A 25,023-nucleotide genomic window follows, 5' to 3' on the forward strand; every position below is an offset into this window, starting at 1 on the left:
GAACTTTCTCTCCTCCCACAGGGTCCCGCATATCCACAGGGAGAGTGGTCACCTCTAATGGCCTCAGTGTCCAACACCTGAGCTGCGGTAAGCTGGACAACCGTGTCCAACAATTCACTGCAGTGAGTTCTCTTTCAAACATTCGCTTTGGTGTCTCTGCGTTGTCCACAGAAGCCTTTGTGTCATTTATGTGGAAATAAAAATCCTGTCTTTGACCACATTGCTCCTGGCTTTCGCATCGTCAGTGATTCTTGAGATAAGGGACAAAACACGTCCGCCGATAAAACCCGATTTTGGGGTTAAAAATATGCACACAAGTGTTAACCCAGCTGACTAAGAGACAAACCAAGGCAATGTTTACACAACAAAAGTATGATTTTGTGTTTTGTTATGCATATATATTTACTTTAAATGGTACAATACATTACCAGTACCCTAAAAATCCACTGTCCACAAGCAGGTGTGATGATATTAAAACAGAGAGAAAAATGAACAGTAATGTAAAATGAAACATCAAGTCACTAAGTATTTAAGTCAATACCTTATTTAATATCAAAATGTACACCTGAAATTTATTTTTGCATATTTTAAGTGATTAAAATCGTGTCCAGAGTTTTTGTCAACACCATCAGATTTTTTAAAAAGTACAAAAAAATCAGGAATGATTGTGGGCAGCTTACACTCTGAGGACCCCTTTACCACTTCCTGTTCGATACACATGCCGTGGTGAGTTTTTTTGTTTTAATTTCATTTATGGCACAACTTTGTGATAAAACTGCGTCACGGCCACCAAAGTCGATGAAATGCAAGATTTAATTATTTTGTAAAAAGCTTCATTTAGGTAGATTGTTGAGGCCATAAGCAGCTGTTGAAAAACAAGCTTCTGTCAGAAAAACACGTGTTATGAGAGAAAGTCGGTATTTTGTCAGCACCATCAGATTTTTGTCTGACGGTGTTGACACTTTTTGTAATGGTGTTGACAAACGCCACAAAAGTGTCCTATTCACTAATTATGTTAAGTTTTTTTTATTAATATTTCAGTCATATTACTTCCTGTGTATTTTACTGATATTTCTGCTTTATAGGTGTGTCGAATATTATCGAATTTGCCGTATCTTGAATCTCATTGTTAATGTATACTTTATTAATCCTGTAGGAACATGCTTAGTCCTCTGCGTTTAACCCTTTCACAAGCGGTGGGCAGCTACAAATCCATCGCCCGGGGAGCAGTGTGTAGAGACGGTACCTTGCTCAAGGGTACCTCAGGAAAGCCGCTGTTCGGTAGATTTGAACCCCCAAGAGATCAGGGGGCAAACACTCTATCTACTGAGCTATCTCTGCCCCGAGAGCTGGTCTTTTAAGTGATGATGTATGAAGCCTGCATTGGAGTCCAAACTACCTGCGTTTATTAAGGCTGTTGTGTTTTAACATGTTTCAGTGCTTTTTATCTTGTTCTTTTACATCTGAACAAGCCCCTAAAAACAGCCAGTGATCACTGTCAGGAACCCTCACGTTAACTTTTATCAAGTGGAAACGAGTTAGCATTCATCCTCCAGCTTCATTGTGTTTATGCTAACATAGCTGTGTCGCTAGCGATCACGTAGCACATCATTATATACCAGCTAGTCCAACTTCAGTAACCCTACAAACATCACTGCTGTTTAGTTTCCTGTCTTCATTTATGTTGGAGGTGACAGCAGAGCTGGTGTATCATGTTTAGGAGGAATCCAGCAAGCTAACTTCTAACTCTGTTAAATTTCACATGTTCTTTTTTTATGGATGCCTGGATGTTACACCTGGTAGAGCCACACTGATCATTTTATTAAAGATATAAGAGTTGAGACAGTTTGTAACTGTCTAAATTAACGGCTAATGACATCTTACTTAAAGATAGCATCTCTATTGCTTAATACATAGTTGTGTTTTGAATATCCATCCTTAATCTGTGTAAATGCTTCAGAAAAATTCTAAGAATTACTTAATGGTACATTTCAGGCTAGAATGGCAAAGGGGAAGCTGTCATAGACGAACGAAAGAGAAGGAGCAGGGAGGATCGAAAAGAAGTAGAGAAAAATTTACAGCCAGCCTGAGTTGAAGAAAGAGTTTCTCAGAAAGGAAAAGATGGAGAAATAGAGTGAAAGAGGGAAAATAAAGAACATCAGTGATCTGAGAGAAAGAAAAAAGGCAGAAGAGAAGGTTTTGGAAACAAGCACAGAGACGAAATCTTATTCATAGCCTTTTCCTTTTTTGTTTTCTTTAGGTCACGAGCAGTTGTCCAAGCATTTCACTACATATCGTACTGTGTATGACTGTGTACCTGACAAATAAAATTTGAATTTGAATTTGAATTTGAAAGGAGAGAAAGTCCAGCAGCGTCTAAACACACAACCACAGAGAACTTTAGACATAACTTCTGAGGAATCAAGAAAGAATAGCTACTAGCCAGCTACTTGCTGGTGAACTATCGAGATGTAGAATCGGACATGTGCAAAAATGAAATTGTTATGAAGTGTCTTGTGATATTACATACGTTTTTAAACTTTAATGGTGATTTTTAAAAGAAATAATTGTCACCATCGTCAACACCTTGTCAGCTCAATAATATGTATTTTTGTTTATTGTTCTCTTTTGAAGAATAAAAAAATAAAAAAAGTTAATTTTCTCAATAAATGTGTAATTTTCATGCTGCTAAATATGATTGTTTCTTATAGAGATTAAATACAAGCTTCTGAAAATATGTACGACTGTAACTCTAATAACAAAAAGCCAAACAATCTTACTTTTAAATGTGGTATAATTAGTTTGAAAGCATAAACAGTAGAACAGAGAAGCTGCTAAAAGTCAAACTAGCTGAAACACTTTATTTAAAATATATATTTTGCATTTCTTTGTGTCTGATGGTGTTGACAAAAACGTTGCACTTCTCCAGCAAAAACATAAATTATTAAAAAATGTTACACCTGGGAGACCAAAACATGGTGAGACGGCCAAAACTTTGTGTAACAATTATATGTAAATATGATTCCCCTAATCTCAGGCATCACTGCTGAGCATGTCAGCGATATTCATGCACTGTCAATACACAAACACTGCACCCAATTCACGTGGGCCAATCTACAGTAACACTCGGGCCAAGTCCGGCCTTTGTGGCCAAAAATCTTCATCTCCAGTGCACTCCATTGGAGCTAGAGGCTTTTTGCCCCCCTGCTTTTTTCTTCCCTGAACAGGAGCGCCTACATGCTGTCCCTCCGGTTAGGGTTTTATGTACCTATATAGAGAGAACAAAAGCTTTCAGGAGGTCTAATTAGGTGTTTATTTCCATGTTGAAAAGCCTGTTAGCAAACAGCACATTTCCTTTCGCCAGCATAGGTCTGCCCCAACCCTGCGCTTCATGCTTTTTCTACAAGAGGGATGGTAACCTCTTTGGCCTTTTTTAAGGGGTGTCTCTATATAGGAGATATGTGCAACAGCAAGCTGGGCTTCAACTTGAATGACAGGTGTCGCTGCGTCACACCCTTTTATAGGGAGGAGGGTGGCCCCTCCCTGACACAGGCGTCATGACTGCCACCCAATGCTGGCTGGAGTAATGACATAGAGACTTCTGATGATGACGCAGAGAGAGCGTTCCCCATAGTGAGACACCTCACTGATGTTATCAGAGAACAGGAGTTACGGAACAGAGCAACCTGATGATTCTGTTCATCTGGACGTAGCGTTTTGTGGGAGAGACGTTTCGTCATCATCCAGGTGACGAAACTTAGCCTATGCGACCAAGGAGGAGGGGCCTAAGGGTACATCTGTCACCATCTTACATGCTGTGATTACAGCCATTCCCCAACTCTCTGTGAATGGGACTCATGGCCATTGATCAATGGGCTTTGGTCAGTGGTTGTTGATCAATGGTCATGAGAACTTGCATAATTAAGATTAAGGAAGTATGTCTGTGAAGGTTCTCAGTCATCCAGGTCATCGTAGTCAAAGGAGCTTGGAAAGAAAAGCGTCTGGACTTCTTTAAGTTGCTTGAAGACGTTTCACCTCTCATCCGAGAAGCTTCTTCAGTTCTAAGGTCAAATGGTGGAGAGTCCCAGATATAAACCTAGTGGGAGTTTCCCCCCACAGAGGGACAAAAGGACCCCTGATGATCCTCTAATCGCCTGAGCCAAGGTGTGAAACTGGGTGTGGGTCCCAATCAGCCAGAGTTTCGGGTGAGTTCATTGTGAAACCTGGTCCCACCTTATCATGCGAATTCCTGAGGTCAGATGGCCCAGGATGTGAGTGGGCGTTAAGGCGTCTGGGAAGGATCTCAAAACTGGATTATAGATGGCAGAGAGTTGGTGTCGTAAACCCCGCCTCTGTTCAAAGATGGTCGCTCACAGTGGACATAGATGCTTCTTTCACTCCTCTTTCAAACCATCTGTCCTCTCTGTCCAAAATGTGAACATTGGCATCCTCGAAAGAGTGTCCTTTATCCTTAAAGTGTCTTTATCCTTTAAGTAACAAAAAACAAATTCTCCAAACCAAATTCTTCCAAAGAGTGGAAAATAAATTTATGTTCAATTGTATCAAAAGCCTTTAAAAAAATCCAGGAAGAGAATGAAGCTATAGTCAGGTACCAGATCAGATTAATCAGTGTAATGTTATTAGAAAGGTGTCTGTTTCTCATAAAGTCTGACTGTGTCTCATCGATAATTGTGTCCGGGACCTCTTTAGTTCTGTTAGCAAATATTAAAGGCATAATCTTATAGTCATTATTGAGCAGACAGATGGGTCTCCAATTATCACAAAAGTAAGTCTTTGGTTGGTTTTGGAATAAGTGTTATGAGACCTTGAGTAAGAGCAGGATGGAGGGTGTTATTCTTGATACTCTCTATGAAAGCAAGCAGTAAAAACGGAGGCAGGAGATTTGAGCAGCTGTGCTCCCGCCGACAGTGATCACGATCTCTGTCTGGCACAACAGCTGGAGCTCAGGGGGCAAAACAATCGCATGAGTGCTGCTGTTTGACTGAGGAAGAGTAAAGTAGTCGTGGTCAATCACATGACCACTTACAGACAAAGCAACAAGGTGACATATACCAGTTTATAAACTGATAGGCCAGTAAAACCAGAGTGATGATAAACAAGATATACGCGTGTTCTTCCTCAATAGTTTCGTCACGTCTGTCTAAGGATAGCAGCGACGCTCTCTGCTTATGAGCAAAAACAACAACACAGCTCCTAAAACAGTGGAAGTTTCAGGAGTTTTGAGATGTGAGAGATTTGTGACGTTCAGCGTGTTTGGAGTGTGTAGTTAATGTGTTGTGTAGTTAGTGTGTAGTGTTGTGGATAGTGTTGTGTTGTGTGTCAGAACAATGAGGCGACTGCTGTCTCCAGGTAGAAACAGGAGTGACACACCTGCTGCTGTCAGACCTGCAGGTATCAGGCTGTGATGTTTCCTTTATAGTGGACACAAATATTTGCAGTGGCACAAATAATTTGTGGCATCTTATTGAAGAACAGCTGATGGTTGTGTAAACAGTTTGAAATGGTTATTTAAAAGATCAAGGTCAAAGGTAAATGGCTGCAAATAACTTGTTTGCAAAACTTGTGCATAGGATTTTAAAATTGACAATTTATATTTACATTTAAGGTTATGACATATGATTCAATAAACATGTTTGTGGTTGTTACAGTAAAAATATAACATTATCTACTCTGATTTTATGTTTTTTGTCTGATTTTAGATCAGTTGTGTTACTACAGTAGTCAAAATGAAAGCATGACTGCAGATTCAGACACGTGAGGCTGTGCTGATGAGACCAAACAAGACAAAGTAAATCGTTTTTAAAGGTGAAATGTGGAGGAAACATCAGAAGTAGTTAAAAATGGCCGATTACACCCTGGACCCCAGAGGGTTAAAATGTTTTTTAAAGTAACGCAATAGTTACTTTTCAAGTAATTAATTACTTTTTGAATCTTGTAACTCAGTTACTAACTCAGTTACTTTTTTGAAGAAGTAACTAGTAACTATAATTAATTACTTTTTCAAAGTAACTTGGCCAACACTGCTTATTACCCACCAGTCCACATTGTTGGCTGCTGTTTTTTTTGTTTTTTACTTACTTCCGACAGAAAGCCTCATTTCTGCTGTTCGATACTGAACAAATTGAAACTTTTTACATTTTGCAAAACTGCAAAACGCTGAGCTTTGTCTCTAATCAAACCTCTGTAACTTTGCTCTGCTTCACTTCGTTTTTGACAATATTTTTAAGGTCATCTGCTATAAAAACACAGACCAGGAAAATCACCTTCATGTTTTTCTGTTTTATCCTCAGTTACTTTGACACAAAGGCGTCTGCTGTGCTGCTCACACCTTTGATTAAGTCTGGCAAGTGTCAGCTTTCTTTTTATAGATATAAAAATATAGATATGTACTGATAAGTGATCAAAGTTATAATATTTCTGACTGTCTGAGGCAAAATTTCCCCGATTCAAATCGAAACGAATCGTGGATCGAATCGATTCTAGAAATCAGTGACGATACCCGGCCCTAGTTCGTACATCACCTTCTTCGGAGCTGGTGATTTAAAAGGTGTAACAGGGAGAGGCGTGAGCTCATCCATTTCCTCTACAGCTAATGTGAGTGTCACCGCAGTAACTGCGTAGTTATGGCGGGTATCCATTAGCATGTACACCACCAACCTGTTCATGTGTCTAACTGTTTTCCCCAAACTCTGGTAATTGGTGATTCTGTTCTCAGACATGTGAAGCTAGAGACACCGGCAAGCATAGTCAAGTGTCTTCCAGGGGCCAGAGCAGGCGACACTGAGGGAAATTTAAAACTGCTGGCTAAGGGTAAACGTAAATACAGTAAAATCATAATTCACGTCGGCAGTAATGACACCCAGTTACAGGTCACTAAATCAAACTCGTTAAATCAACCTCAAGGTTTTAATCAGACAGTGATGATGTGATTACAGTTCTCAGGTTGAATTCAACAAACGTAACAAAAGTTTTGGATTAACTGTTTATAAATATGTGTCATTTTTGTACAGAATTACTCATTTTAGAAGTAAAAAACTGCACTTTAACTTTTTTGTTTGATGTCACATTTACTGTGGTGGTGTACAGAGGTAAAACTACAACAACTGTCATCGTCTAATTTTAATGGATCTGACTGCAGCATCTGAGTCTGAAATTGAATCCTTATACCTGGATTATTGCAATTATTGTGTTGAATTGTACCTTTTCTTTCATACTGTGTGTGTATAACAGTGCGTGGAATGATCATTGTGCAGTCAGCTGGGTACAGATGTGGAGATAAAGCAATCTGCCCTCAGAGTGACACTCTGGACAACGTCAGGAACAGGTGAGCACTGTTGGAGAACAAACAAACAAAAACCTGTCAACATCTTTAATTAAACTATCAGGAATTAAATGATTACCTGAAAGTAATTTGTTTCAGAATCAGAAATACTTTATTAATTCCAAAGGAAATTATGGGTTACAGCATACAGCATGCTGGTTGGTGCATGCACACTCATATCTGTCTGATATGAGTGTGCATGCACCAACTGATCTGATTTGTCTCATCCTGACACCTCCCATACGAACGCAAAAGGTAACCTTCCATGTCCTTATGATATGTGCCGGATTGTGGCTTCCAATGGAATGACGCTCCCGGCGGTAACACACGTTCCAGCCGTGTATTCCAGCCCTAACCATAACCACACTTTTAATCGTATTGAATAGTATTTTTTCAAAGCGATTAATGATGAGAAATTAAAGAAATGTACATTTGTAGATTGATTCCAAACGGTTTCCGAATGCATAACATACAGACTGGTTGGGTGGCTTACGCTTTGGGATGAGAACGTGTTGGAAATGATCAGCTGAAAACCAGCTGTTTCCCCTACGGTGGCCCTGAGGGGCAAAACAGACTGCACCTTAAGAAAACATGAGCAGCAGAAAAACACAACGGAAATAGAAAACAAAAACTGGATTGTTTCTGGGGGATATAATGACTTGAAGAACTAGATCCGGATGTGACAAGCTAATACTAAACAGCTGATAGCAAGCATCTATGTGATTAAAATACACATTGAATCGATTTCCCTCACAACAGTAATGAACCCTGTCTGTGAAGGTTCTCAGTCATCCAGGTCATCGTAGTCTAAGGAGCTTGGAAAGAAAAGCGTCTGGACTTCTTTAAGTTGCTTTTCAAGCAACTTAAAAAAGTCCACATAGGTGTGCCGTGAGAGATCGTCAGGTGTGCCGTGGGAAATTATTTTATCTTCATTCATTGGTCCAAAAAAATACAATTTAATAATTATAATAATAAAAGTAATAAAATCATTGTTGAGCATCTCTTTCTCTTTCATGTCAGTGGGTAGCGCAATATCACCTTGTTAAGTTAAGACATTAGCGTTAGTGATGCGCGCGGTACGTGGCAGCTGCAAGTCGTACAACAAAGATGGATAAATATTTGAAAAGAAAAACTGCGGCCTCCGAACTGGGCCCTGGACAAAATTCTAATCCAGAAGAGCCCTTTACGAGTGGTGGTCAAAAGAAATCAAAAACGGTGAGCTTTACTTTCACTGCACCGACTCTGTTATGTTTGGTGTGTGGAGAAAAATTCTCAAACAGTGCCATGGTCCCAAGCAAGCTTAAACGCCATCTCCACACAAACGTCCCTCACTTCAAAACAAGAACACAGACTATTTTGTTCGCCTGCGTGAACACGCTGAGAAACAGGTAACGTTAATGAGAAAAAACACAAAGGTGTCTAAAAGAGCTCTCAAAGCTAACTACTTAGTGGCTGAACTTATAGCCAAATCCAACAAAACCACACACTGTAGCAGAGACATTAATACTACCTGCCTGCAAAGCCGTTGTGAATAAGATGCTGGGCCCTGGCACGGTTAAAGAAACAGCCAAAGTCCTGCTCTGGTTTTGGAGAAGATTGCTTCAGTGGGAAGTTTGCATAGCAACTCGATGAGTCTACGGACATTAGATGACATTCCCCACTCTTGGCCAATGTGCGTTTTGTGGATGGAGACTCCATCAGAGAAAACTTTCTATTTTGCAAGGCACTGCCAGAAAAAAACAACAAGAGAAGAAATTTTTCGGGTTACATCCGAATATCTTGAACAAGGAGGACTTAAGTGGGAAAACTGCACAAGTGTCTGCAGTGACGGAGCAGCAGCCATGGTCGGGCGCACCAAAGGTTTCGTTAGCAGAGTGAAAGCGATACACCCCGATGATATTCTTACTCACTGTTTTCTGCACCATGAGGTGCTCGTTGCCAAGACTTTACCAGCAGACCTAGCTCCTGTGTTGGATGATGTCGTGCGCATGGTGAACTTTGTCAAGTCAAGACCTCTGAAAAGGCGCATATTTGCATCTCTGTGCGAGGAAATGGGAGCGGAGCATACAGCCTTATTGCTTCACACAGAGGTCCAATGGTCTGTGTATGAGCTGCGAGAAGAGCTAAAAGTGTTTTTGAGTGAGGGGAGGTACAATGATGCAAAGCTGTTTGCAAGTGATGAGTGGTGTCTAAGGCTGGCTTACATGGCAGATATATTTCTGCATTTGAATGAACTGAACACACGAATACAAGGCTGAGATGAAAACCTGCTCACAAGCACAGATAAAATAAATGGATTCCGTTCAAAGGTGCATCTCTGGCAACAACATCTGGAAAATGCCAACCTTGACACGTTCCCACTTGCTCAGAAATGGCAAGGCGACATCAAAGCTGCCACACTGTGTGAAATAATAGGTAAACATTTGAAAACGCTTGAGGAGAAGTTGTAAATTTATTTCCCCTCAGTCTCCACTGAATGCCTTGACTGGGTAAGGGACAGGACATTGGAAAGGATATGACTTTGCAGGAGCAGGAGGAACTAACTGAACTGAGACAAGACTGTGGTTTAAAGCTGAGCTTTGCTGATCTATCGTTCCCCACTCTGGCAAACAGAGCCATTTTGACATTGCTCCCATTTTCAAAAACATATCTATGTGAGCAAAGCTTTTTGAGCATGGCTGCTATAAAAACTAGAAACAGAGAGAGATTAAGAGCTATTGAGGAAGAGCTTCGTGTATGCCTTTATTCAATTCCTGCCAGAATATCATCTTTGTGTTCATCTAGACAGGCCCAGGTTTCACACTGAGTGAGTATAAACAAACTGAGAGACTAACTTGCCATTATATGTACTGTATTAGGCTACAATGTGTCATTTTGGAGCAAGTTTGGTTGGTGGTGTGCCACAGGATATTTTTAATCTATAAAATGTGCCGCGACTCAAAAAAGGTTGAAAAACACTGATCTAGCCCTCAATGCGCCGCCCAGTTTGCCTAGCAACAATGACATTATGCACTGGAAACATTTTAAACCGCATAGTTTGACAGAAATGAAGGCAAAAGTCTTGCTTTTATTTTATTTTTACTTTTGCTGTGTGGAGAGGCTAGAGATTAGCTAGTAACCAGTGAGCTAATATACTTCATGAGACCAATAACTACCAAAGTTTGGTAATATAATGTAAATATAATATGTCCAACATTACATTTATTGTATTAATAAATTAAATGTATTTAATTAGAAAATTACAACAGTGAAATGTAACTCTGTTTCAAATACTGAACTTCAGCAAACATTCAAGGTGCAACTATTTCATATCACTTTATATCTATTTTATCTCAAAGACGAATATGTGTGACACTGTATATAAGGATGCGTTATCTATGAAAGAGATATTGTTCTTTTAATATACAGTGGAACCTCAACTTACGAAATTAATTCGTTCCTGAGGGTCTTTCGTAAGTCGAAGCACCCATCGCGCGTTTTGAGTGAGGCGATGCTGAACGATAGGCTATAGGCTAATTGCTAACTAGAACAACAATATGTCATTCAAGGGGAACAGCGAAGCGCAATTAGGGTTTGTCACATTTGTCACAAGGCATTGTGGGCATTGTAGGCTCAGCCAATCAGAGCCAGCGGATTTCGTTACATGGGCATTTTGCAATATTTCCGTTCAGTGCCTTCGTAACTTAAATTTTTCGTTAAATGGGGTATTCGTAAGTCGGGGTTCCACTGTATTTGCACCACTACATTTGTCCGAAAGCTTACTTAAATGGGTAAAAAAAGAAAAATCACAAAATTTCATCAGTAGCATGTATCTATATAGTATATACATAGTACATACATGCATAGTATATGCATGTATAGAAATGCATATACTATTATATATTGTACATATATTTATTAGTTTCAGATGTAGCCATTCTTGTATTTTGCTTGTTTACATTATTGTATTTTGCACAACTCTGTTGCTTGTGAAGCTCGCACACAAGAATTTCACTCACATGTGCTGTACCAATGTACCTGCACATGTGATGTGACAATAAAAGTGATTTGATTTGATTTGATTTGGTAAAATAAGCACATTGATATATGAAATATTCCTTTATTGGGTGAGAAAATCAGACCATGTCATAACAGCTTTAAGTCACACAGAATAGATATCAGAGCCTTAAACAGGCTGACGTCTGCTAAATGGGTCAAACTGGGCAGAAAGTCTACAAACACATAACATCCTTATAGAATATGATGTAACACTATAGATCAACTTACTTTTTCTACATAATCCATCATACAAAATGTAATCAAATGGAAAAGTCTCTTTTTAAAACTTGTTTTATTAGTTTTAATCTTTTAACTTTATGCATCAAGCAAAAACTTAATTATATGCAACATTCTCTGACTGGAAGAAATTAGTTTAACATTTAAACCTATTTTCTGCACATTCCAGCTCATAAAATAAAATATTTTTTGTGTTTACACTCAGTCTTTCAAATAGATGCAAGTAAAACACAGCAGAAAATAAATAAAGTCAAAGACTCAGCGGTCCTGTTGCTCTATTTTCACCTGTAAAGCAGGAGTGGGGCAGGCGGAGGTTTACCCTGGTGCAGGTGTGCCACGGTCAGTGGAAGAATCCGCGAGTTTCTCTGTGAGTTTCCCATTACGTCGTAGCTACTCGGTGCTTGCTTGGAAGTTTAGGGGTGTTTTCGCTGTAAAAAGAAGTTTTCTTCCCACGCACAGCGGACACTAATGTTTTTGTCACTTTTTATGGAATCAAACTCAAAGTAAGGTCAGTACTTCCACGCTTTAAACGCTGCACGCTCATACTCTCTCTGCACTCGATATGTGATCCATTGTTGATCTGCACACAGCTGTTGTCGCGAACGTAGCACTCGCTTACGTCACTGTCATGAGACATTCTCGCAAAAAAATCACGGTTTTAGTAACGCAGTAACGCAGCGTTCCTACGGGAAGTAACGGTAATCTAATTACCGTTTTGGCAATAGTAATCCCTTACTTTACTCGTTACCTGAAAAAAGTAATCAGATTAACGCGTTACAAGTAACGCGTTACTGCCCATCTCTGCTCATCTCTGCTCACGACCACAGTGAGCTTCTCCAAGATGTGATCCAATTTACACTCAGAGGTCTTATTCTGAGTGTTCACGGCAGCCGCAAGCTTCTCCAAGATCTTATCTGTGCTGCAGTCAGTGAGCCCACGTAACTATCACGTAACTATCACGTAACTATCACGTAACTATCACGTAACTATCACGTAACTTTGCCGACAGTCAGCCAAATTTAACGTTTTCATGAACTTTTTTCTTTTTTTCCCTTCTGTGGTGTTTTGTGTGCTTTTGCTGCGTTTTTCTGTTTGCTGGTGTTTTCTTAAGTTGCAGTCCGTTTGACCCCTCAGGGCCACCATATGTTTCTGTCTCCCTGCAGCTGTGATGGAAAAACCAAGTGTGACATAAAGTCAAACATTACTTATGATCCTGGAGTCTGCAAATACCTGGAGACCACCTACACCTGCTTCACACGTAACGACTCTGTTAAACCTGTGATTAGAAATGACTGATGAACCCAATCTGTACATGAATGATTACAGTTTCTATGGGATCTGTGTCTGTTTCAGGCCACAGTGTAACATGTGAAGGATCTCAGTCAAACCTTCAGTGTGGTGAGAACACAGCTTCTATGTCTTTGTACGTTTGAGCATTCATGTAAAAAAAATATCACCATGGTTACAGTTTGACTCTATGAACTCTTCGTCAGGTGAAAGACAGGTTATAGTCGTCTCCTGGGCGAATTATGGTCGCCGTGACAAAACCACGTGCCCTGATGGACGTTCTGATTCTGAGCTCCAAAATGTTAAATGCTCCTGGTCCGCAAGCATGGAATATTTTACTAAAATGTACGGACGCTGACTCTCTTCCTTCAGCCCTCCATCTTCTCTCAGCTTCTGCTGACTCACCTTTTACCTGCATTCACAGGTGTAACTGGCAGAACAGCTGTACTGTTGAAGCACCAAGCTTAGTAGACCCATGTCATGGCACCTACGAGTACCTGGAGGTGTTTTTCACTTGTCAGGGTAAGTTACTCAAACAATAAACCTATAAAAATAATCTTTTAGGGTCTGTACATTCATATTTGTTTGAATGAAAATTATAATTGTTCCTCATTTTTGAAAGATTAACCTTTATGTGCTGAAAAGACTGAAATCACGCCAAAACATTGTCAGTTTTTTGCAGACCCTAAAAGATTGAAATCATTTTATATATTTATGAAAATTATCTCAAGAATATGTCAGCAACATCCCTTAGTTATGCTGGCAGCATCCAAGATGGCACCAGTGTGCACGGCGAGACGTCTCTTTGGGTTGTGTCTGCTGGTTGTTACCTTTCTTTTTCTATGTTGCCCTGATGGTTCTGCTTTACTTGTCTATGATCGCCAAACTCTTCTAAACCGTCGGCCACTAAAACACTGAATGCTTGATTTGGAAAGTGAGCCACAAAGTCTTCCTCCACTTTTGACGGACATACCTGACTGCCTACATCACTCACCATTTGCCCTGCCTCGCAGGAAGCGCTCTAGAAGACAGGGAAAGCGAGGTGGCATCCTTTTACGCTTCAAGGCTTACCTGAAATCACATGGAGTAAAGAAACCTCGTACTCTTACAGGTGTGCTACCATCTTTTCAAGCCCTCTGGGACCAGTCCAGTTACAGATTCAGCTGCCATCGCTGGATCCGGCCTGTCGGACTTCCTGCTCCCTCTGACCTGCCAGCGAAGCCTTTACCTGTCTGGCGATGGGTGTGGACCTACAGAGGTGGCATGAATCTCAGTAACCTTCGTCCGCTGGGAAGTGCTCCTGTTAGGAACGATCACTCTTCGGATGGGCACCAGGTCACTGTGGACTTTCATCCTAAATCCCTCAATTGTTCATTTTTCAGCTCTCCTCGGGCCAATGTTGCTCCACTAAGGACTAAACGCACCAAATCTACACGTCAACCTTGGCTTAATGATGCCACCTGTGCTCTCAGATGCGAATGTCGAGGTGCAGAGAGAAACTGGATAAAAAACAAGCTCCAGGTGTCTTTGCGCATCCTGCGTGACTGCTTAACAAACTAGAAAATGCATTTTCTAAAGAAACTGCAATGTGAATGCTGATAGCTGAATGTTTTGAGCTGAAATGACATAATTGTTGAATGTTAAGTTAAAAATGTTGAATGAGCTGAAATAGGCTGAAGGCTAAAGTGTAAAACTGTTTAAATCTAAAGTTCACACAGAAAAAGTTTCAAAGTTGGAAAGTAGCTGAACATCCTTAAAATGTACAAAAGCTGAGTAATGACTAAAGAAAATTTAGAATCACAAAACATCTGAATGAATATTAAAAGTTTATATTCTTTTAATCATCAAAATCGCTGAAATGTGGGAGAATCCACGACAGAAAGGTAAATGCTTTAAGTTTTAATCATCCAGTCAAAAAAGATGATTCTAAAAGTCATCAACTAACTCCAAACGCCCAGATCTGAACCACCTGTCTGCTGAAGAGAAATCCACCAATCGAACGGAAGCCTGAATTTCATGGGCCAATCAAAACGCTTTTAAATCTGCCTTGATGTACGTGTTAAAAAACTGCTTCTAAATCCAAGACCCTAACTCCTATCAAAATCATGTTCAAACCTTGAGGATCCGAAGGACTTGTTCTACACAACAGTGTGTTCTTTATGTTCTAGACCGTCCCATTTCACAGCCGTTTACTTCCGGCCTACCCGACCTTCTGAGGACCCGGCCCACATAGACCGCTAAGGCTGGGTCTTCAGGAGGATGCAGCCCATGAATTTGGACACGACCACGGACATTTGTATCACAGACATTAAGGACACTGGGATTTCAGATCACTTCCCGGTTTTGTTTAATACTGTAGTGAGCAATGTGGAATTGAACAGTGATGGTCCTGTGCGGCAAACATGCACGATTAACTCCCAGTCAATTGCTCACTTCACTGATGCTTTCCTTGACTCTCCCCTCTCTGATGCTAACTGTAATGGGGTTTTATCAGCGGATGAGCTTGCTAAACTATTTTATACTACATGCGCTGACATTCTTAACTCTGTTGCACCTCTGAGGATTAAACGTGCCAAATCCTCACGCCAACCCTGGCTAAATGATGCTACTCGTGCCCTTAGGCGTGAATATTGTTGCGCTGAGAGAAAATGGAGGAAAGACAAACTCCACGTCTCTCTGGATATCCTCCATAATTCTTTATCTAAGTATCAAAAGTCTGTTAAAGTATTCTTAAAGTATTTCTCTGAAAAAATCTCAGCTCTAAGGGCTTCTCATCCATCTCATTCATCGTCAGTTTTAGACCCAGTTCCAGCCTCTGAATGCTTGACTGTCTTTCAACAGTTTGAGCCAGTGTCTTATTCTGCTTTAAAAGATATAATTGATCATCTCAAAATCTCTGGTTCCCCGCACGATATTCTTCCTTCTCGTTTCTTTAAGGAAGCTTTACATGTCATTGGTCCTTGTATCTTACTTCTGCTGAATGCATCATTGTCATCAGGTTGTGTACCGTCTGTCTTTAAGCATGCTGTTGTGCAACCTACTATGAAAAAGTGTCTGTGAAGGTTCTCAGTCATCCAGGTCATCGTAGTCAAAGGAGTTTGCAAAGAAAAGCGTCTGGACTTCTTTAAGTTACTTGAAGACGTTTCACCTCTCATCCGAGAAGCTTCTTCAGTTCTAAGGTCAAATGGTGGAGAGTCCCAGATATAAACCTAGTGGGAGTGACCCCCCACAGAGGGACAAAAGGACCCCTGATGATCCTCTAATCGCCTGAGCCAAGGTGGGAAACTGGGACCCACACCCAGTTTCACACCTTGGCTCAGGCGATTAGAGGATTCAAGCAACTTAAAGAAGTCCAGACGCTTTTCTCTGCAAGCTCCTTTGACTACTATGAAAAAGAAAAATCTTTACCCTAATGGTCTCAGTAACTACAGGCTGATCTCCAAACTCCCTTTATTTCCAAAATATTGGAAAAGCTAGTTCTAAAACAACTTCAGGCCTTTTTAGATGCAAATGGTATTAACAGAAAGTTTCAGTCTGGTTTGAAACCTCGCCACAGCACAGAGACAGCCTTAGAGTTTTTAATGATCTTCTTTTAACCGTTGACTCTGGCTATTCCGTGGTTTCCGCTGCTTTGACACAGTTAACCACAACATTCTTCTATCAAGAGTGGAACATGTTGTTGGTCTCAAAGGTACGGTTTTATCCTGGTTTAAATCCTACCTCTCAGAGAGGTCGTTCTCTGTTGCTATGGGGCAACACTCCTCGGCCTCTGCCCCTATTTACTGTGGTGTGCCTCAAGGGTCCATGCTCGGTCCTGCTCTTTTCTTTGTACATGTTGCCGTTTGGATTAATTTTTAAAAAATATAGCATCTCCTTTCACTGTTATGCTGATGATATCCAGATTTATTCACCTTTGACATCTGATGTGTCTGCTTCTTTGCAAACTCTGTTAAACTGTCTGCATGAAGTTAAAATTTGGTTACCACATAATTTTCTTACACTGAATGAGAATAAGACTGAAATCATAGTTTTTGATAGTCATACTCCGCCAGACCAGTTAGCTGATGCCTTAGGCCAGGGGTGTCAAACTCAAATACACAGTGGGCCAAAATTCAAAACTGGAACAAAGTCGCGGGCTAACATTAATATTTATTGAAAAAAAAAACTTCCTCCAGATATAAGAATGAATCTTTTCTTATGGACTCAAGTTTTGCTGGAAAACTGAATATGGAACAAGCAAAGCTTAATACTAAACAATATATATATTAGCTGTATAATACCAGTAGGCCAGCTCTAATAGTAATTTGGTATGGCTTCGCGGGCCAAATGTAATTAGGCTGAGGGCCAAATTTGGCCCGCGGGCCAGAGTTTGACACCTATGCCTTAGGCCCTCTCGCCAGCCTCTCGCTCACTGTAAGGAACCTTGGAATGTAAATAAATTTTAATTTGATTTGCGCCTCTCTTCTGCTGCTTTAAATAAACAGAAAAGTGACCCCAAAACAAATGCTTCCCAAGAGAAAACTACAAGTCATATTGACAAAATTCTTTCACTGCGAGCGCCAGCAATGTCCAGTCTACCGAATTCTCACTTTTCATGGCTGTGGAGTTTATTAAATAGACATGTGACAGTGTAAAGACAGCCTGTACTTCTGAAACTCTGAAACTTAAACTGGAACTGAAGAAAAAGTATAATAGATATTGAAAAGATAAATACAAGTTGAATAGTTCAGTGTCTTGGCTTCGTTTTAAAGTTTGGTCACTCTAGGTCAGTGGTTCCCAATCTTTTCTTGCTAGGCCCCCCTTTGTTTTACATGAACCCCCCCGCACAAAAAAATTCTCCAACCACACACACATATTTTGTTATCAAACTCCATTGCGGTTTAATTCACACCTCAAACATTTAGTAAACAATTAAACAAATAAAAGTAAACTGCAATAAATTACAGGTAGTAATTTTACGCTGCGTCCACACCTACACGCAGCTGTTTCTATGCGTTTGGGCCTTTCGTCCACACATAAATAACATTATTGTTTACATGAGGTTCATTTCTACAATGGCTGATAGCAGAAACGGCCCTAACCAATCTGGCGCCCTAGGCAAGATTTTAGGTGGCGCCTCCCTACATCAGCAGTGTAGTGTAATGTTGTAACAAATAATATTTCTATTAAATAAGCTTTACTTTGCATTTTAATTAACGTGGGATTATTTTTTGTATTTAGAAATAATAGTACCAACTTTTTTTCATTTTTTTTCTTCAACATTTGTGGCACTGGCGTGGCGCCCCCTGATGGACGGCGCCCTTAGCATTTGCCTATACGGCCTATGCCACGGGCCAGCCCTGGCTGATAGAGACGAAATACTGTTAATCTGACTATCTTCAGGTTTTACATGCTTACATACACACACGCAGTAACTGTCCCTTCATTTACAAAGGCAGAGGTGTCACAGTGTGATTATTTTACATGTAGCTGTTTTTTTCCTGTGTAATAATATTCAACATTGCTATCAATTTATTTTTTTCAAAAAATGCCTCTCTGTGCATAACGGTGTTCAAAAACATAAACAGCTGTGGGATCCTGTTTGTCTGTGATTTGAACCGAGGGAACAAATCGTGGCAGGATCAGCCTGATGTTATTTGTATCCTGCTGTAACTTTACTGTATAAAGAGCAAACATCTCCAACATGTCAGGAGCAGTTAGTCATTACAACAAGTGTTTGAACTAAAGATCAAGAATGTGGGATCCTGTTTGTCCGTGATTTGAAGAGCCCAGCGCTGCTCCCGACGCAGGGAAAACCAGTTCTGCAGCGGAGACCTACCTCAGCACCTGTGCAGGTGAAGCCAAAGGGAAGATTTGCTTCACCATATTTTCTAGTCTTTGGCTTGGAAGGAAGTTGGTTTGGAAACATATTCAGCGATGCTTCATCTCCTGCTTTGCATTTGTGCGGGAGCCCCGTCAAAAACCTGTCCACGATGCTAGCAGTGTCCAAGCGTTCTTTTATTGTTTTTCTTTTCATACTGCGCCCCCTTCAACATTTTTAACTTAACAGCTTCATTTCAACTCAAAACATTCAACTATCAGCATCCAAGCTGCAGTTTCTTCAGAAAATGCATTTTCTAGTTTTAATTCTGTTATTAACCCCTGTGCCACTGTTACTATGCAGGCTTCCTTTCCACTTTGTGAAAACTGAATCGCTTCATTAAAAAATCTCAACCTTATGAACTCTGCATTCACAGGCAGTGTTAGAGTTCAGTATGAGTACAATCAGGCCTGTTTTATGTTTTTATATTTAATTCATTGTCTTCTTATTTATCTTTATTTGTTTCTCTACAGTTTTTTCTTGTTTTTAACTGATTGTGAAGCACTTTGGTCAACTCTGTTGTTCTTAAATGTGCCATACAAATAAATTTTGAATTTGAATTTTTTTTTCATAAGCTTATCAAGTAAGCTAATGAAAATGACATCGTAAATAAAAAATGTCTCTGTTTTATTCGCTGATGTTTCCTGAACATCGACAGAATGTGGAGAACAGAACATCTGTTGTGTTTACCAACTGAAGATAAGGCAGAGATACCGCTTTATACCACAAGATGGTGCAGTAAATCAGTGTAACAGTTCTTTAATAACAATCTGAAGTTGAGAGATGAACACATTTTGCAATAAAAGTACATTAAAAGGGAGAGTTTATAAAGTCCTCTGACCAAATTAAAGACACATACAAGTAAAAATCAAACAGACAGAATTAGGGCTGGTCGATATAACGATATATATCGGATGAAGATGTAAAAATGTCGATCGTTTCATTTTACGCTATCGTTTGTTTCCTGGTTACGGTTTACGGCAATATTTGTTCATGGTTTGATGGTCACTGTAGTGGCTATATTCATTTCTTAAAGTTCTCTCTTTCTCTTATATTTAATATAACCACACTACGGACGGACAAGCGCCTGTTTTTATGCGTTGTCGTTAGCAACAACGACGGTAACAGCATCGCGTGTCCGCTTGTTCCACATAAACCTTTCACAATAAAGCTCAAGATCCTGTTGAGACTTTTCAAAATAAACTGAATCACGTGAAAGATGCACATTATTTATGGATGAGAATTAAAAAAGAGTTGTGTAAAAATATGTTTTATATTTTAGATTCTTGGTAACAGCCACCCTTTGCTTTGATTTCTGCTTTGCACACTCTTGGCCTTGTCTCCATGAGCTCCATGAGGTCGTCTCCTGAAATGGTTTTCCAACAGTCTTGAAGGAGTTCCCAGAGATGCTGAGCGCTTGTTGGTCCTTTGCCTTCACTCTGCAGTGTGCAAAGCAAAAATGTGCTTGTATTTGCTAATTAAATGTGAAAACACTGAAGCATTCCTACAAAGTCCTATATTTGAGCGCACACTAATAAAATTCCTTCTGTGACCATCACTGCAAACAGCCAGCTGATCTACACAGCAACAGGGATCCTTGAATATCAGATGAACACAAGAACAGAAGCCTCAGTGGAGACGAAAACTAGAGGCAGAAAGGAGGGAAGTTACCCAACTATCAGAACTGCAGAGAAGTGTGATGGGACGCCTAACAAGTACAACAAGCTGTACAAACCTGAGGCCTTAGAAAGACCCAGGCAGTGTCGTACTGATGTAGTTAGTCAGTTACATAATTAACCAGCCGTTAATATGAAAGTCATTGTTCAAGCTCAGCTTCTTCTAACATGAGATGATCGACTGCTTTGCTTTGGCGTGTACTCAACTGACAGTTTATTAGGAACACATGAAAAATAATGAAACAGATGTCTGTTATGAAATTCTTCATCTTCTGTTCTGAAGTTTATGGGGAGAAATTACTTTCTTTTGAGGAACCATTAATCTGTTCACCGACCTTTTAACTTTGCAATCATTTTGAAGATGCTTCCTGCCCATCTGGTTGGACTTGGTTTGGAGGTCGCTGTTTCATCGTTAACAGCAGCATGAAGACCTGGACTGATGCTGAGGTACATCAGGAAATAACAGCAGCTGTCGCTGCATCACTGATGATATAAAGACTTTCTGTCTTTGACTGATTTTAAATGCATTCTCACACTTTTCATCTTCTGTGCACCTCATCTTCCTCCTCAGAGTTCCTGTCAGACACTCGGTGGAAATCTGGCCTCATTCCACAGCACAGCTGAGTACACCTTCATCAGAGAGCTCACTCGCACAGCAGCAGGGTCGTATTCAACAGCTTGGGTTGGAGGCAACGACAGAGAGACTGTAAGTGTTTCACAGATAAAGAGGATGAGCTGCAGCTGTTTCTGATATTTCATATGTTTCTCTTCATATTCATCAGTTTGATTCAAATTTTATAATTTTGTCAAATCCAGGTCTGTGTTTTGTATATAAGACTTAGTCGTGTTCTTCTTTGTGTTAACTGAGATTTGTCTTTGAGCTACTAGTGAGTATCTGCTGGCAGCAGACATGAAGTGTAGAGGTCTCTTGTCTGCACTCTCAGCATAAATGCACCAAAGTACATCAGAACAAAGTGAACCTCTAATTTTATTTCTGTGAGGGTTCTCAGTCATCCCGGTCATCGTAGTCTAAGGAGCTTGGAAAGAAAAGTGTTTGGACTTCTTTAAGTTGCTTTCTTTCAAGCATTTAAGCAACTTAAATGCTTTTCTTTCCAAACTCCCTAGACCTCAAACTTTATTCTTTCAGGAAACTATGTGGATGTGGAGTGATGGTTCCCAGTTTGACTTCCCAAACTGGGCCAAAGGAGAGCCAAATGATTATAAAGGAAGAGAAGATTGTATGACGATAAACAATGGAGGTACAAACTGAATCTGGGTTCATTTTTGAAATCCATTTTTATTTTAATTCAAATTAAAATCATGTAATCTTAGGTCTTTAACAGAACTGTTTTTTTCTTTTACATTAGAAAAGAAGAAAACATTTACTGCACAGACCTCTGATTTTATTTCTATTCTTCTTTATTTTGAACCGTTTTTACAGGACAGGATTATGTCAACGATGCATGGTGTAACACCAACACACCTTTTGTTTGTGTCAGAGATCCGTAACTGCTTCTTCGTGTGCTGACAGATCTGAATTGATGATGTCACTTCCATCACTGCTGGTGGATGTATTGACAAATATGGTTTCATATAACATGTCAAAGAGATTGACATCCCCCAGCTTATCTCCATCCAAGAGTGAAATAACGGACAACTATCCAGCCTTTTCATGGTTAAAGTAACACAGAGTGCTATAACAATATATCTCTATGCGATTCTGCTAATAGTTCATTATATATAAACTTCTAATCAAATATGAGTATAATCAATATAATATATGAGAAATGAAACTTCCGTAATGCTTGAACTTTGCCCTGGTTTGTGCTGCAGGGGCTGATCTAGAGAAATTTACTTAAGAAGGCAAAATCAAAGCCATTTCTTTTCACATATCCATCTGCATTCTGTAATATCTATTAAATATGTTTAAAATACATAAAATGGAGTAAGTATGAATTTGTTTTATATAAGCATACTCTTTAAATTTCTTATTTAACCCTATCTAACCCTATTTATCCCACATAATTAAATATTACAGTCAAATAAAACATTTTTCATGTGCTGTACAGCCTGTAAAATGAATAATTATGTGCCTTAAGTATAAAATCTAGGAAGCTACATACTAGCAACGTACAGTCTGCATTGTCATGAACACATTTTTCACCAAAAATTTAAACCTTACTTTTCATGATTTATTGGTAGAACTGGCTGTTTTTCACTACTTTGACTCCACCTGTATATGGTAAAATGGTAAATGGCCTGTATTAGTATGTATAGTGCTTTACTTAGTCCCTATGGACCCCAAACTGCTTTACACTACATTCACCCATTCACACACTCATTCACACACTGGTGATGGCAGCTACATTGTAGCCACAGCCACCCTGGGGCGCACTGACAGAGGCGAGGCTGCCGGACACTGGCTCCACCGGGCCCTCTGACCACCACCAGTAGGCAACGGGTGGTGGTCAGAGGTCAGCTCCATACATTGCGCCAAAAAACACAACAACACACTTTCTCGACACTGGGTGTGAGTGGAGCCCTCTGGTGGTCCACCACAATATGTCAGTGTACAGGAACATTCAGACGGATTACTGTAATTCAAGACTGTGGAAACAAATGTTTGCATGTTTGTTTGTTTTTTCAAGTACAAGTGGATTATTTTCAACTCCACAAGGACACATGTACAGCCTGACTACCAGCTAGTGCTTCCACGGTAATATCAGGAAATGATCAGACAGCAGAGGGTTTTCAGGAAACACTGTTAAATGTTCAGGTTCGATGCCATATGTTAAAACAAGATCTAGAGTGTGATTAAAGTGGTGGGTGGGTTCTTTTACATTTTGAGAGAAGCCAATTGAGTCTAATAACAGATTAAATGCCATGTTGAGGCTGTCATTTTTAGCATCTACATGGATGTTAAAATCACCCACAATAATTATTTTATCTGAGCTCAGAACTAAATTAGATAAAAAGTCTGAGAAATCAGACAGAAACTCTGTGTAAGGCCCAGGTGGACGATAGATGATAACAAGTAAGACTGGTTTCTGAGTTTCACAGCTGGGGTGGACGAGGCTAAGCATCAGGCTTTCAAATGAATTAAAAGTCTGTCTGGGTCTTTGGTTGATTAATAGGCTGGTGTGAAAAATTGCTGCCACACCTCCCCCTCGGCCTGTGCTTCGAGGTTTCTGGTAGTTAGAATGACTCGGGGGTGTTGATTCATTTAAACTAACATAATCATCCTGCTGCAACCAGGTTTCTGTAAGGCAGAGTAAATCAATTTGTTGATCAATTATTAAGTCATGTACTAACAGAGACTTGGAGGAGAGAGACCTAATATTTAATAATCCACATTTCACTGTTTTACTCTTTGGTTCAGATGTGGATACTGTATTGTTCTTTCTTTGTAATTGTTTATGTTTAAGTTGTTTGTTGCTGGTTTTTAGTTTGTTTTTTGTCTGTTTGGGAGCTGACACAGTCTCTATGGAGATGGGTTTTTGGGGGGGTAGCAGGAGAAGAGAAGCTGCAGAGAGGCGTGTAAGACTGCAACTCTGCTTCCTGGTCCCAACTCTGGATAGTCATATTTTGGGGGGTTTAATAAATTTGTCCATATTTCTAGAAATGAGAGCTGCTCCATCCAAAGTGGGATGGATGCCGTCTCTCCTAACAACACCAGGTTTCCTCCAGAAGGTTTGCCAATTATCTATGAAGCCCACATCGTTTCTGGGACACCACTCAGACAGCCAGCAATTTAAGGAGAACATGCAGCTAAACATGTCACTCCTGGTCTGATTTAATTTCAGTCTGGATTTAAAACCAGATTGAAACCTTTCAGAGATCTCGTTAAGATCAAGTTGGGCCTGCAACTGTAAATAGGCAGCTTTCTCCAGAACTTTGGAACGAAAGGGAAGCTTTGAGATTTCTTGTAATTGGACAGAACAGTTGGGTCCAGATTGTGTTTTTTAAGAAGAGGCTGAACTATAGCTTGTTTAAAACATGATGGGACACAGCCTGTAGCAAGCAAGTGTTAATTAATCTCAGGATAAAAAGCCCGACAGTATTAAAAGTATTTTTAAGCAGACTTGGGGGAAGACAGCCTGATGGGCAGTCTTGGACAGCATCACTGACAGCTGGGGAAGCTTGTGAGCTGAAATGTTAATAATTAGTTAAAAATACATGCTGTGGAAGAGTTCGGGTCTTAGGAGGTTAAATCACATTTTAGTAACTAAATATTATGATAAGCTAATAAAAGATGATGCTCAAGATCTTTTTTCATAAATGTGATTTCAATCTTTTAGGATCTGCAAAAAAACTCATTTCAACTTTGTGTCTGAGGATTTCAGTGTTTTCAGCAGAGACAGGTTAAACTTTCAAAAATGATGAACGATTATCATTTCTATTTACTTCAAAAATTAATCTGAATGTACACACCCTAAAATATTATTTTTATAACTTTATTGTTTGAGTTACTTACCCTGACAAGTGTAAAACACCTCCAGGTACTTGTAGGTGCCACCACAGGGGTCTCCAAACACTGTGTTTGATGCTCCAACAGTACAGTTGTTCTGCCAGTTACACCTGTG

The 25,023-nt window shown here is 39.9% G+C and overlaps 1 protein-coding gene across 1 annotated transcript; it reads left to right on the top strand.

Moving 5' to 3' along the window:
- Positions 1 to 6,644: 6,644 nt before the first annotated feature.
- LOC113013717 (lactose-binding lectin l-2-like) lies at positions 6,645 to 22,335 on the top strand. Its single transcript, XM_026154858.1, has 10 exons — positions 6,645 to 6,651; positions 7,252 to 7,345; positions 12,781 to 12,875; positions 12,971 to 13,015; positions 13,111 to 13,249; positions 13,329 to 13,426; positions 20,802 to 20,887; positions 21,012 to 21,146; positions 21,588 to 21,699; positions 21,882 to 22,335. The coding sequence occupies exons 1-10, from the start codon at positions 6,645 to 6,647 to the stop codon at positions 21,947 to 21,949; spliced, it is 879 nt and encodes a 292-aa protein (XP_026010643.1). The 3' UTR covers positions 21,950 to 22,335.
- The last annotated feature ends 2,688 nt before the right edge of the window (positions 22,336 to 25,023 follow it).

The sequence above is a fragment of the Astatotilapia calliptera genome, chromosome 20 (assembly GCF_900246225.1).
Source record: "Astatotilapia calliptera chromosome 20, fAstCal1.2, whole genome shotgun sequence".
Classification (NCBI taxonomy): Eukaryota; Metazoa; Chordata; class Actinopteri; order Cichliformes; family Cichlidae; genus Astatotilapia; species Astatotilapia calliptera.